Source organism: Oncorhynchus nerka, linkage group LG5, assembly GCF_034236695.1.
Source record: "Oncorhynchus nerka isolate Pitt River linkage group LG5, Oner_Uvic_2.0, whole genome shotgun sequence".
Classification (NCBI taxonomy): Eukaryota; Metazoa; Chordata; class Actinopteri; order Salmoniformes; family Salmonidae; genus Oncorhynchus; species Oncorhynchus nerka.
In genome coordinates, this window is record NC_088400.1 from 27,476,628 (window position 1) to 27,490,803 (window position 14,176).

Sequence of the window (14,176 nt, forward strand, 5' to 3'; positions counted from 1 at the left end):
TCCCGGGTGGCACAGTGGTTAAGGGCGCTGTACTGCAGCGCCAGCTGTGCCACCAGAGACCCTGGGTTCGCGCCCAGGCTCTGTCGTAGCCGGCTGCGACCGGGAGGTCCGTGGGGCGACGCACAATTGGCCTAGCGTTGTCTGGGTTAGCAAGGGCTTGGCCGGTAGGGATATCCTTGTCTCATCGCGCACCAGCAACTCCTGTGGCGGGCCAGGCGCAGTGCGCGCTAACCAAGGTTGCCAGGTGCACGGTGTTTCCTCCGACACATTGGTGCAGGAGGACGCGCGCTGTATTAAGAAGCAGTGCGGCTTGGTTGGGTTGTGTATCGGAGGACGCATGACTTTCAACCTTCGTCTTTCCCGAGCCCGTACGGGAGTTGTAGCGATGAGACAAGATAGTAGCTACTAAAACAATTGCATACCACGAAATTGGGGAGAAAAAGGGGTAAAATAAAAAAAAGAGGCAGTGCAGTTGGTTGTGTTGTGTTGTGTTTCGGAGGACTCTCTGCCTCTCCCGAGGACCTTTGCCGCTCCCGAGTCCGTACAGGGGTTGCAGAGATGAGACAAGACTGTTGCGATGAGACAATTGTTAGATGGGTAATAAAAAAATTGAGTTATTCATCCTATCAATACACAAAGGTAACTCAGTTGCCGGAGAGGAAGGAAACCACTCAGGGATTTTACCATGAGGCCAATGGTGACTTTAAAACAGTTACAGAGTTTAATGGGAGAAAACTGAGGATGGATCAACAACAATGTAGTTACTCCGCAATACTAACCTAAATGACAGAGTGAAAATATTCCAAAATATGCATACTTTTTGCAAAAGGCAGAGAGTAAAACTGCAAACAAAATGGCTCATATATTTACTTTATGTCCTGAATACAAATGTTTGGGGCAAATCCAACACATCACTGAGTACCACTCTTCATATTTTCAAGCATGGTGGTGGTATCATGGTATGAGTATGCTTCTCATCGGTAAGGACAAGGGAGTTTTTAGGACAAAAAGAAACGGAATACAACTAAGCACAGGCAAAATCCAACCGGAAAACCTGGTTCAGTCAGCTTTTCAACAGACACTGGGAGATACATTCACCTTTCAGCAGGACAATAACTTAAAACACAAGGCCAAATATACACTGGAGTTGCTTACCAAGACGACATTGAATGTTCCCAAGTGGTCTGGTTACAATTTTGACTTAAATCGGCTTGAAAATCTATGACAAGACTTGAAAATGGCTATCTAGCAATGATCAACAAACAACTTGATAAAGCTTGAAGAATTAAAAAATAAATAATGTGCAAATAGTGTACAATTCAGGTGTGAAAAGCTCTTAGAGACTTACCCAGAAAGACTCACAGCTGTAATCCCTTCCAAAGGTGAGTCTGACATGTATTGACTCAGGGGTGTGAATACTTATGCAAATTAGATATTTCTGTATTTAATTTGGAATACATTTGAAAACATGTCTGTTAACATTGTTGTACAAAAATTGCGATATTTTGCCGACCAGGTTTAACAAACTATCAAGTACTATACAACAAAATATTAGTTGATGAGTGGTTGATGAAATCCTCACTTCTTGGCCTGTAGAATTTAGCACTGTGTGTGAGGGAGTGAGTGAGTGTGGGCCAAGATGCTCAGTAAAAAAACATCCAATGGCGTGTACCACCAGGCCCAGCTCTCTCTGCCTGCTGAGATAGATAAAGTTGTCTCTAGCCAGTGGTACGCACAGGAAGATGAGAACAGGGATTATCTAGTCACAACATGATGACAGGAGACTCAGGTGGCCTTACAAGACCAGGCACACAGGCCCATCAATGCCGCTGAGTGGATCAAGAGTTGACATCTTCTGATAAGTGTGGGGGACCTCCTTCATGGTTACGTTACTGACCACAGGACATATGTGTGTACCCATTGGCTATACAGGACTACACTACAGATAGAGGACGAGTGAAGACCCTTTTGAGGGATGACCGACCTGGAGGCATCGACAGTGGGGGAACCCCCTCCCCCGTATATGATCTTCCTCCTGGTTTTCTTCTTCTTCATCACTGGCCTCCTGGGCTTCCTGGTCTGCCACCTGCTGAAGAAGAAGGGCTACCGTTGCAGGACTGGGGAGGAGGAGGACGATGAGGAGTGTGAGCAGAAACTGGGACCAGACAAGAATGGTAGGTATCTACCAGGATCTGTCAGAGTGTGTTTACATATACTGTATATTGGCTTTTGATCTATTCATTGATGTCAAATCAAATAAAATCTTATTGGTCACATACACATATTTAGCAGATGTTATGGCAGGCGTAGCGAAATGCTTGTGTTCTTAACTCCGACAGTGCTGTAGTATCTAACAATTCACAACAATACAAACATCTAAAAGTATAAGAATGGAACTAAGAAATATATATATATACAAAAAAATGTTGGAGTTGCAATGATTAAAATACAGTAGAATAGAATACAGTATCCAGAGGTGGGATCATTGCCGACAAGTCACAAGTAAAGTCTCTAGTCTTAGCACTCAAGTCACAAGTAAGTCTCAAGTCAAGACAGGCAATTCCGAGTCAAGTCTCAAGTCAAGACCAACAAGTCTCAAGTCCTAAACTTTGAGTTTCGAGTCCTAAACAAGTCATAATTTACTCTTCACCAAATGTAATACCATTTAATATTTTTAACAAGAGTAATAGTTAGTATATTACATTTATGTAAATCATGAATGCTTTTTAAAATATATTTATTACTTTCCAAATAAACTTTATTTCCATGGAAATACATGGGTAGCCATAAGAAAGACCCCCCTCCCCAATAGCGATTGACTATCGAGGATCGCTATCGGGCGATGTAGGCTTGTACACGATCTCCCAACCTTCACACACACACAGACACACACAGACACACACTGTGGTTACAGTAGGCTAACATATGTCAATGGCTTTAGGAACAGTAGTAACATCAGGCAGGATTTAGGCTACTAACTGCCTAGCCAGTTGTAGCTCAATCTTGGGTGCAATGATCACATTCCCACACTGACTGACTGTGTGGAGGCTCATTGAATTAACGTTACGTTAGCCAACATGCTACACTAGCAAAGTTATGAATGATATAGCTGTCGGCTATATTAGCTACGACTTAGCGTTCTTTGTGCAGCTTCAAATGTCGAACAAAGTTGGAAGTTGTTGCGCCTCCGTCTGTCATTTTCTTCCCGCATGTTCTGCAAGTTGCAATATGTTTTTGTTGATACAGCGTAGTCTTTATATCAAAAAAATAATAATTTTGGGTGTCATCTTTCCAAGCGCTCCATCTGAATTCACCCGCCAACGTTCCTCTGCGCGCAACTTTTTCTCAGCTGACACAATTTGATTGGCTGCTGTCCGATTCAAACTGTAATCCGTTAAATGAAGAGTTAATGCGCTGCACTTTTTTTTTAATAGCATTTTTAATATTTGGGCTTGGGGAGGGTATCAAGTCAGTTCTAATCAAAAGGCTCAAGTCCAAGTTAAGTCACGAGTCATTGGTGTTAAAGTCAAAGTCAAGTTGCAAGTCATGATATTTGTGACTTGAGTCTGACTCGAGTCCAAGTCATGTGACTCGAGTCCACACCTCTGGTATATACATATGAAATGAGTAAAGCAGTATGTTAACATTATTAAAGTGACTAGTATTCTAATATTAAAGTGACCAGTGATTCCATGTCTATGTACATGGGGCAGCAGCCTCTAAGGTGCAGGGTTGAGTAGCCAGGTGGTAGCCGTGAAGGCTATTTAACAGACTGATGGTCTTGAGATAGAAGCTGTCTTTCAGTCTCTATGTCCCAGCTTTGATGCACCTGTACTGACCTCGCCTTCTAGATGGTAGTGGGGTGAACAGGCCTTGGCTCAGGTGGTTGTTGTCCTTGATTATCTTTTTGGCCTTCCTGTGACATCAGCTGCTGTAGGTGTCCTAGAGGGCAGGCAGTGTGCACACAGTGATGCGTTGTGCAGACCTCACTACCCTCTGGAAAGCCTTACAGTTGGGCGGTGCAGTTTGCGTACCAGGTGGTGATACAGCCTGACAGGATGCTCTCAATTGTGCATCTGTAAAAGTTTGTGAGGTTCTTAGGGGCCAAGACAAATTTCTTCAGCCTCCTGAGTTTGAAGAGCCGCTGCGCCACATTCACCACACTGTCTGTGTGGGTGGACCATTTCAGTTTGTCAGGGATGTGTATGCCGAGGAACTTGAAGCTTTCCACCTTCTCCACTGCGGTCCCGTCGATGTGGATAGGGGAGTGCTCCCTCTGCTGTTTCCTGAAGTCCACGATCAGCTCCTTCGTTTTGTTTACATTGAGGGAGAAGATATTTTCCTGGCACCACTCCACCAGGACCTCCTCCCTGTAGGCTGTTTTGTCATTGTTGGTAATCAGGCCTGTCGTCTGCAAATTTGATGATTGAGTTGGAGGCGTGTGTGGCCATGCAGTCATAGGTGAACAGGGAGTACAGGAGGAGGCTTAGCATGCACCCTTGTGGGGCCCCTGTGTTGAGGATCTGCGAAGTGGAGGTGTTGTTTCCTTCCTTCACAACCTGGGGGCAGGTCGTCAGGAATTCCAGGACCCAGTTGCACAGGGCGGGGTTCAGACCCAGGGCCCCAAGCTTAATGATGAGCTTGGAGGGTACTATGGTGTTTAAGGCTAAGCTATAGTCAATGAACAGACCGAGAGCCCACAGTCCTTGGGACCAGTGGTACTGTGTTATCCTCAAAACGGGAAAATAAGGTGTTTAGCTTGTCCGGGGGCAAGACGTCAGGGTCCGCGACATGGCTGGTTTTCTCTTTGTAACCTGTGATTATCTATTGACACTCACCACATACGTCTCGTGTCTGAGTCGTTGATTTGCGACTCCACTTTATCGCTGTACTGACGTTTTCCCTGTTTGATTGCCTCACGGAGGGAATAACTACATTGTTTGTATTTGACCATATTCCCAGTCACCTTGCCATGATTAAATGTGGTAGTTTGCATTGTCAGTTTTGCGTGAATGCTGCTGTCTATCCACGGTTTCTGGTTTGGGTAGGTTTTAATAGTCACAGTGGGAACAACATCAGGGTCAGGGATATGGCTTGGAGAAGTCAAGTGTCCATGATAGATTTTTTAAGGCAGATACAAGGGGTATGCGTGACGTTTTTCGGACATGTCTGTCTTTATCCAAAGGCCCTTGGTCATTTACCAAGCAGGAAACTGTACTCTTTATGTTAGAGGATGTTATTTCAGCTTGAATTAAATTCAGTCCAATGTAACCACTGAACACTCACGAAGAAGTCATATTTCCCATATTGAATTAGTGTTTATTTAATGGGTACTTGAAAACCATGGGCCTCAGTGGAAGTAAACAACTTTAAAGGAAGTAGAATCTCGTGGAAGCATACAAACAAACAGAAATATGCTCCTTTCATTGAAGTAAGGAAAAACGGTCCAGGTCAATAACTTTGAGAATTTCCTTTAATAATCTTGAATGATGATGAAGCACGCTTGGGGGCAAGCTGCTTCGTCAGATAAGTTTTCATATATTACAGATGATGAAGAAGAGGAAAATCAAGACACCGTTGAACAAATCCTGAAGTGCATCATTGAAAATGAAGGCAATAACTTAATAGATACTACATTTTGTCAATACCTTTGGCACTTAAATACTGCAATTTAAATTGTGCTTAGCAAAAGTGTGTAATGTTTGTGTTCTACCTTCTAGCTAACATGGAAGCCTTCAAGGATATGCTAGGAAAACAGGATATATGTCAACATCATGACCCTAGGTACGTATTGCTAAGATCAATTTTTATTTTACTTAGTTATAATGTATTTTTGTGTAAGTAGATTTACATTCACCTTGTCTTACTCCAGCGTGTTATCACCTTTGGTGAAAGTATTTTAGTGCAGAGCTAAGGTTACTTCGTAACAGCACCAACTCCTCTCAAGTAATTATACTCCTACTTTATTTCTCTCTGGAACAAACCAGTATTTCTGTGGTACATAATGCATATGGTTTAAATGCAGGTCTCCTGTACTGTACCACAGGGTTTCCACCTGCTTTAGGCTGTTGTGTTTTCAGAGAGGCCACAACAATGGGTGTAGCCTACATTTCTATGTGCCTGTGGCAGTCAGAGTCATGAAGTCAGTGTATTGTGTGGCTTGTATTTATGCTGGGACTAGCGGGTAGCTATGGAGTGGGGTGCCCAGCCCCTCTGTTCCTGCGTGATGCAGTGTGTCCTTGGGCTATCTGTCCCATGGGGTCACCTGGCTTAATGTTGTCTTGGTCTCAGCAGCTCTGTTATGGGATCCAGGCCCGTAACCACAAAGTGTCTCAGAGTAGGAGTGCTGATCTAGGATCTGTCCATACAATCTGATTTATTTTTAACTTAAACTCTTACTCTGAGACTCTTTGTGGATACAGAACCTGATCTTTACTGCCTTGTTGTGAGGCAAAGAGACAAATAGTCTCCCTACATAGTATGCTGTTACTGCACTCAACCAACGTGCTTCTCCTTACATCCATATCAAGCATTCTAGGTAGAGATGATCGAGGGTATTCTAGAGAAACACACCCAGTGGTGTGCTGTGATAATATAACTGTGATGTGCTACTAGTATATTGGAGAGATTTATGCTTGTTAATTAGATCCATGTTCTTACTTGGCACCTCTAGGGTGAGGGTTTTAGTGTTCCTGTCTGTTTACCAAGATAGTGCTCTCAGACTGACAGCAGCCTACAGGGCCGTGGCATTCGTTGGTATTCTTCCCACACTCTCCTCTCTCAGCCAGCTACAGCAGCAGTACAGCTACAGTACTCCCCAGAGATGCTGCAGTCCTGATGGGAGGGAGGTCACAGACAGAGGCGGCCAGAGAGGGGAACAGAGGGACTGATGGATCACACTAGAGACTCTTATTTCACAGGCAGACTACAACAAATATGCTACTATAAACCAGATGCTTAGAAATGACGTTTAGATGCTTAGAAAGATGTTTTTGGATGTTTTTGCTTAGTCATGGTCTAGAGTGTTTCCCAGACACGCTCCTCGGGACCCCAAGGGGTGCATATTTTTGTTTTTGCCCTAGCACTACACAGTTGATTCAAATAATCAACTAAACATTGAGCTTTGATTAATTGAATTAGCTGTGTAGCGCTAGGACAAAAACCTAGGACCCCTTGCGGTCTCCAGGACCGATTTTGGAAAAGGAATGGAAAATAAACATGCCTGACTGAATGGGTATTTCATTGTCTTTCCAAAAGATTACTGCGCAAAGAGAGCCTGGGGGGTATTCCACCTCATCACCACACAGTGCACTCTGGCGCCCAGCTCGACCATAAGTCCTGCACACTCTGTGTGCAAGGGCGGTCCAAGAAGGCCCGCCGCCTGAGCCGTGTGCCTCGGACCAATAAGCCCAGAACGCCAGGAGAGAGGAGAGAGTCCACTGTGTTCGCTGTGGGAAGGTGAGTCACACTGAACGGGTGTTTGACAACACAATACATTCATCTTTATTTATTTAATTAGTTTTTGCCTGTTAACCCATTAAGAACACATTTGTAGTCTCTCTAGTTACACTACTTTGTGTTTTCTAATGTGATTTAGGATTCAGAGAATTCAGAGGCCTTTGTGTTTAAGTACTTTACATGTGTACGGTTATGCTATCTAGGGTTCTCATCGTGGTGATGTACAGTACTATCTGATGTCCGTATACCTACAGGTTCCGAGTCACCCACATGGACAAGAAGGATCAGGGGTCTGGCGACCAGTTGGACCAATCGGAGGCCCTGGATAGTGAGAAGGGGGATGAGGAGGACCCCCAGAGGAAGGAGGGGTACAACCTGCAGAGCATGTTCAAAGATGTCAAAACAGAGACCACAAATGGTGTGGTGGCCACCGCGGCCAAGCGGAAGAAGAGTCTAGTTCTGTTCTCGCTGCGCAGAGGCAGTGATCCAGTGGGGGTCAAAGTGTCACTGAGCCAGCCTGTGGTGGAAGAGGAACCCCTCTTCAATGATCCGTTGAAGACTGCTCCAGTGCAGACCTCCAGCCCTGTGAAGGCCCTGTCGTCCCAGCCCAGCATGGGCTCTGCTGCACCTGACGACACTGAGATGGCCCCTGTTAAGATGTCCCCCACTAGGGTCACTTTTATAGTGTCCCCCACAGAGGCTCCCGAACCGGTCTCTCCCAACACGAGTCCAGCAGGAGTTTCCCCCCTAACGCCCCCGGTACAAGAATCCCCCATCACCACCCCAGTACAAGTCACCCCCATGACCCCTGAAATATTCCCCCTTACCCCAGGCTCCCCTACTAACCTTGCCCCTAGCCCCTTAAATGTCTCCCCTGCCACTTCCCCTGTACAAGCCCACCCTACCCCTGTACAAGCCTCCCCTACACCTGTACAAGCCTCCCCTACCCCTGTACAAGCCTCCCCTACCCCTGTACAAGCCTCCCCTACCCCTGTACAAGCCTCCCATACCCCTGTACAAGCCTCCCATACCCCTACCCCTGTACAAGCCTCCCCTACCCCTGTACAAGCCTCCCCTACCCCTGTACAAGCCTCCCCTACCACTGCCCCCTTAAATCTCTCCCCTTCCCTGTCCTCCAGAAAAGTGTCCTCCAATACTACTCCTTTAAATCTCTCCCCCACCCCTACCCCCACGCAAGTCTCCCCTGCCCTGTCCTCCAGAAAAGTGTCCTCCAATACTACTCCTTTAAATCTCTCCCCCACCCCTACGCAAGTCTCCCCTGCCCTGTCCTCCAGAATGGTGTCCCCCTCCCTAACTCCTTAAATCTCTCCCCTTCCCTGTCCTCCAGAAAAGTGTCCTCCAATACTACTCCTTTAAATCTCTCCCCCACCCCTACCCCCACCCCCACGCAAGTCTCCCTGCCCTGTCCTCCAGAAAAGTGTCCTCCAATACTACTCCTTTAAATCTCTCCCCCACCCCTACCCCCACGCGAGTCTCCCCTGCCCTGTCCTCCAGAAAAGTGTCCTCCAATACTACTCCTTTAAATCTCTCCCCCACCCCTACCCCCACGCAAGTCTCCCCTGCCCTGTCCTCCAGAAAAGTGTCCTCCAATACTACTCCTTTAAATCTCTCCCCCACCCCTACCCCCACGCAAGTCTCCCTGCCCTGTCCTCCAGAAAAGTGTCCTCCAATACTACTCCTTTAAATCTCTCCCCCACCCCTACCCCCATGCAAGTCTCCCCTGCCCTGTCCTCCAGAAAAGTGTCCTCCAATACTACTCCTTTAAATCTCTCCCCCACCCCTACCCCCATGCAAGTATCCCCTGCCCTGTCCTCCAGAAATGTCTCCCCTGCCCTGTCCTCCAGAAAAGTCTCCCCTACCCCCTTAATGGTGTCCCCTATAGCTCCTCATAGCATTCTAAGTAATACTACTACTTTAGTCAAGGTGGAACAAACCTCACCCTCATCCTCTCCGTTCACGACCTCAGCCACAGCCACCGTGAAAGGGCCAGAACACAAGGCAGACAGCCTTGCTAGGTTTAAGGCCGACAAAGATTCTCCCACTGTGGCCACTGTGAAAATCTCCCCCACCGTGGACCACATGAAAGTCTCCGCCACCATGACTCCAACAAAAGTCTGCCCCTCCAGTGGAAGCCCTCTAGAGAACAAGCTGGAGGTGGGTAGTGTTGCCATAGTCAACGCCAGTCCTGACAGTCAGAGGGAAGTCTCTGTGGTGTGTATGGCTGATGTGGTGAAGGGGAGAAGGAGGACCCTGCTGTGGCCCAGAGCCCCCCAGAAGTGGAGAAGGAGGACGAGGTGGAGATGGAGGACATAAAGAACTGTCGGGTCAGCCAGGAGGAGGAGGGCGTGTCTCTGAAGGAGAAGAGGAGATCAGTACACAGTCAGCACAAGTGGTGAGAGCGAGAGAGAGAGAGAGAGAGAGAGAGAGAGAGAGAGAGAGAGAGAGAGAGAGAGAGACTGTCCACGCCCCACTGTGACAAGGACAAATGGATATATAGCAATACTACGGAGGTAAACCAACCAGGCCATGTCAAAACTCAACTGAGTACACCATGCCAGGCTGGCTGAGACTGTCTGGCACCAACTATGAAGTGACATGGCTTCAAAACGACAAGGCTGTGATTCATCCAGATGGATTGATCTTAAACACTTGCATAATGTGACTAACAGCACAGCTATAATACTACTCCTTTTATAACCAGACAGTGCAAGCCCAGGCCTCACAGACTACACCAACAACAATCAACTATACCCCCAACAACAATCAACTATATCCCCAACAACAATCAACTATACCCCCAGCAACAATCAACTATACCCCCAACAACAATCAACTACACCCCCAACAACCATCAACTATACCCAACAACAATCAACTATATCCCCAACAACAATCAACTATATCCCCAACAACAATCAACTATACCCCCAACAACAATCAACTATATCCCCAACAACAATCAACTATACCCCAGCAACAATCAACTATACCCCAACAACAATCAACTACACCCCAACAACCATCAACTATACCCAACAACAATCAACTATATCCCCAACAACAATCAACTATACCCCAACAACAATCAACTATACCCCCAACAACAATCAACTACACCCCCAACAACAATCAACTACACCCCCAACAACCATCATCTATACCCCCAACAACAATCAACTACACCCCCAACAACAATCAACTATATCCCCAACAACAATCAACTATATCCCCAACAACCATCAACTATACCCAACAACAATCAACTATATCCCCAACAACAATCAACTATATCCCCAACAACAATCAACTATACCCCCAACAACAATCAACTATATCCAACAACAATCAACTATACCCCCAACAACAATCAACTACACCCCCAACAACAATCAACTACACCCCAACAACCATCAACTATACCCAACAACAATCAACTATATCCCCAACAACAATCAACTATACCCCAACAACAATCAACTATACCCCCAACAACAATCAACTACACCCCCAACAACAATCAACTACACCCCAACAACCATCATCTATACCCCAACAACAATCAACTACACCCCAACAACAATCAACTATATCCCCAACAACAATCAACTATATCCCCAACAACAATCAACTATATCCCCAACAACAATCAACTATATCCCCAACAACAATCAACTATATCCCCAACAACAATCAACTATACCCCCAACAACAATCAACTATATCCCCAACAACCATCAACTATACCCCCAACAACAATCAACTACACCCCCAACAACCATCAGCTATACCCCAACAACAATCAACTATACCCCAACAACAATCAACTATACCCCCAGCAACAATCAACTATACCCCCAACAACAATCAACTACACCCCCAACAACAATCAGCTATACCCCAACAACCATCAACTATACCCCCAACAACAATCAACTATACCCCCAACAACAATCAACTATACCCCCAGCAACAATCAACTATACCCCCAACAACAATCAACTACACCCCCAACAACAATCAGCTATACCTCCAACAACCATCAACTATAGCCCCAACAACCATCAACTATACCCCCAACAACCATCAACTATACCACCGTGTAAGTCGACCAAGAGAAAACAATGGGTAATATCGGTGTAGCCTAGCTACTTGTCAGTCTGTTCTGTAACTCTACTACATACTATGGAATTAGAGGCAGAAACTGCCTCTGAGCAGGTTAACTCCAGGTTTTGATGTAGTCACCACTGGCTGTTTCTCTACCTATACAACCACATGCTTCCCATGTCATCTTGCAAATCAGTGGACCCATTTTGGTCCGCTAAAATGTTACCAGGGGCTCGATTCAATCTATTTCGGCGAAGTTCAGGTAATTTCCGATTGAGTCGACAAATGCAGCCTTTACATTTAATTTGCGTTATAGCACTGAACTTCAGCAATACGGATTCAATTGAACCTAGTCCCAAGTGTCATTTAGGACATATTATCATCAAGGGTATTGATACAGCCCAAAATAATTCAGCTATCTGAGCTTCTAGATTCTAGCATGTGGATTCACTGTCTGTGTAGACTAATAGACTGAGAGACCAAAAGTCTGTCTTAGATCACTTTGAAACATCTATTCTTCCATTGACTCAGCTGTGTCCAATCTTATTAAGTTCTTATGTGTACAGTGGGACAGAAGTTTCCCTGCCCTGAGAAATGTTGTGCTGGGTATGGTACAGTGGGACAGAAGTCTCCCTGCCCTGAGAAATGTTGTGCTGGGTATGGTACAGAAGTCTCCCTGCCCTGAGAAATGTTGTGCTGGGTATGGTACAGTGGGACAGAAGTCTCCCTGCCCTGAGAAATGTTGTGCTGGGTATGGTACAGTGGGACAGAAGTTTCCCTGCCCTGAGAAATGTTGTGCTGGGTATGGTACAGTGGGACAGAAGTCTCCCTGCCCTGAGAAATGTTGTGCTGGGTATGGTACAGTGGGACAGAAGTTTCCCTGCCCTGAGAAATGTTGTGCTGGGTATGGTACAGTGGGACAGAAGTTTCCCTGCCCTGAGAAATGTTGTGCTGGGTATGGTACAGAAGTTTCCCTGCCCTGATAAATGTTGTGCTGGGTATGGTACAGAAGTCTCCCTGCCCTGAGAAATGTTGTGCTGGGTATGGTACAGTGGGACAGAAGTTTCCCTGCCCTGAGAAATGTTGTGCTGGGTATGGTACAGAAGTTTCCCTGCCCTGAGAAATGTTGTGCTGGGTATGGTACAGTGGGACAGAAGTTTCCCTGCCCTGAGAAATGTTGTGCTGGGTATGGTACAGTGGGACAGAAGTTTCCCTGCCCTGAGAAATGTTGTGCTGGGTATGGTACAGTGGGACAGAAGTCTCCCTGCCCTGAGAAATGTTGTGCTGGGTATGGTACAGAAGTCTCCCTGCCCTGAGAAATGTTGTGCTGGGTATGGTACAGTGGGACAGAAGTTTCCCTGCCCTGAGAAATGTTGTGCTGGGTATGGTACAGTGGGACAGAAGTTTCCCTGCCCTGAGAAATGTTGTGCTGGGTATGGTACAGTGGGACAGAAGTTTCCCTGCCCTGAGAAATGTTGTGCTGGGTATGGTACAGAAGTCTCCCTGCCCTGAGAAATGTTGTGCTGGGTATGGTACAGTGGGACAGAAGTTTCCCTGCCCTGAGAAATGTTGTGCTGGGTATGGTACAGAAGTTTCCCTGCCCTGAGAAATGTTGTGCTGGGTATGGTACAGTGGGACAGAAGTTTCCCTGCCCTGAGAAATGTTGTGCTGGGTATGGTACAGTGGGACAGAAGTTTCCCTGCCCTGAGAAATGTTGTGCTGGGTATGGTACAGTGGGACAGAAGACTCCCTGCCCTGAGAAATGTTGTGCTGGGTATGGTACAGTGACGTGATACAGAGGATAGTTATGTCACTTTTCATATTCTCAGAGAAAACTAAAAAAACTAAAGCTAGTCCTTAACCAACCGTAAGAAATACTCCAAAATGTTTCAGTCTGAATAGTGCTTTTAGCTACTGACTTTAGAATGTATGTTTAAGGTACTGGAATATGTTATGTTGTTTATTTGGAAGCATACAGTAGCAGCGTACACGCTTAAGTCTTATTCATATAGAAACCATAGGCCAGCACTGCAGTTGATAAATATACATCATTAGGGTGGTATTTTATCTGTAGTGGTCATTTGTTTTGTGTCAGGGTGGCTTCAATATTCCCACTGGACTACATAATAATGTGTAGTCCTGGATAGAAACATATACTTCCAGGGTTGTATTTACTAGGAACCAAACAGAAGCAATTTGGTTGAAACAGGGAGGGACCTACCTGATTTGTCCAATAAGAAATGCTTGTTTTTGTTTTCTGTTGCAAAACATTTGCTATGGTGTATCATAATGAATAGGACCCTGATCCATAGTAGTGAACAGTGTTTCTCTCAAAGACATACAACATACGCCTCACCTCTTCTCACTCGTTGACTCCAATTCCTTATTACTGCACTTCATCATTTTAACAAAGAACCAATGGGATTTCAGTGTGATATGATGTTCAATGTCAACAGGTCATTAAGGCTGTGTTAATTTTTTTGCACAACAGATATTTCCTTATTAGCCAGAGAATTCGGTTTTAGCCATACGATGACAATATTCCTGAGTTGAATTTGAATTATGGAAATTATGTGAAACTCTTGATACCAGA

General features: G+C 45.6%; 1 protein-coding gene across 1 annotated transcript; it reads left to right on the forward strand.

Moving 5' to 3' along the window:
* Positions 1 to 1,959: 1,959 nt before the first annotated feature.
* rell2 (RELT like 2) lies at positions 1,960 to 7,521 on the forward strand. The gene is made up of 4 exons (XM_065018494.1): positions 1,960 to 2,174; positions 5,548 to 5,613; positions 5,721 to 5,784; positions 7,258 to 7,521. Exons 1-4 carry the CDS (start codon positions 1,976 to 1,978, stop codon positions 7,460 to 7,462), a joined length of 534 nt encoding a protein of 177 aa, XP_064874566.1. The 5' UTR covers positions 1,960 to 1,975; the 3' UTR covers positions 7,463 to 7,521.
* The last annotated feature ends 6,655 nt before the right edge of the window (positions 7,522 to 14,176 follow it).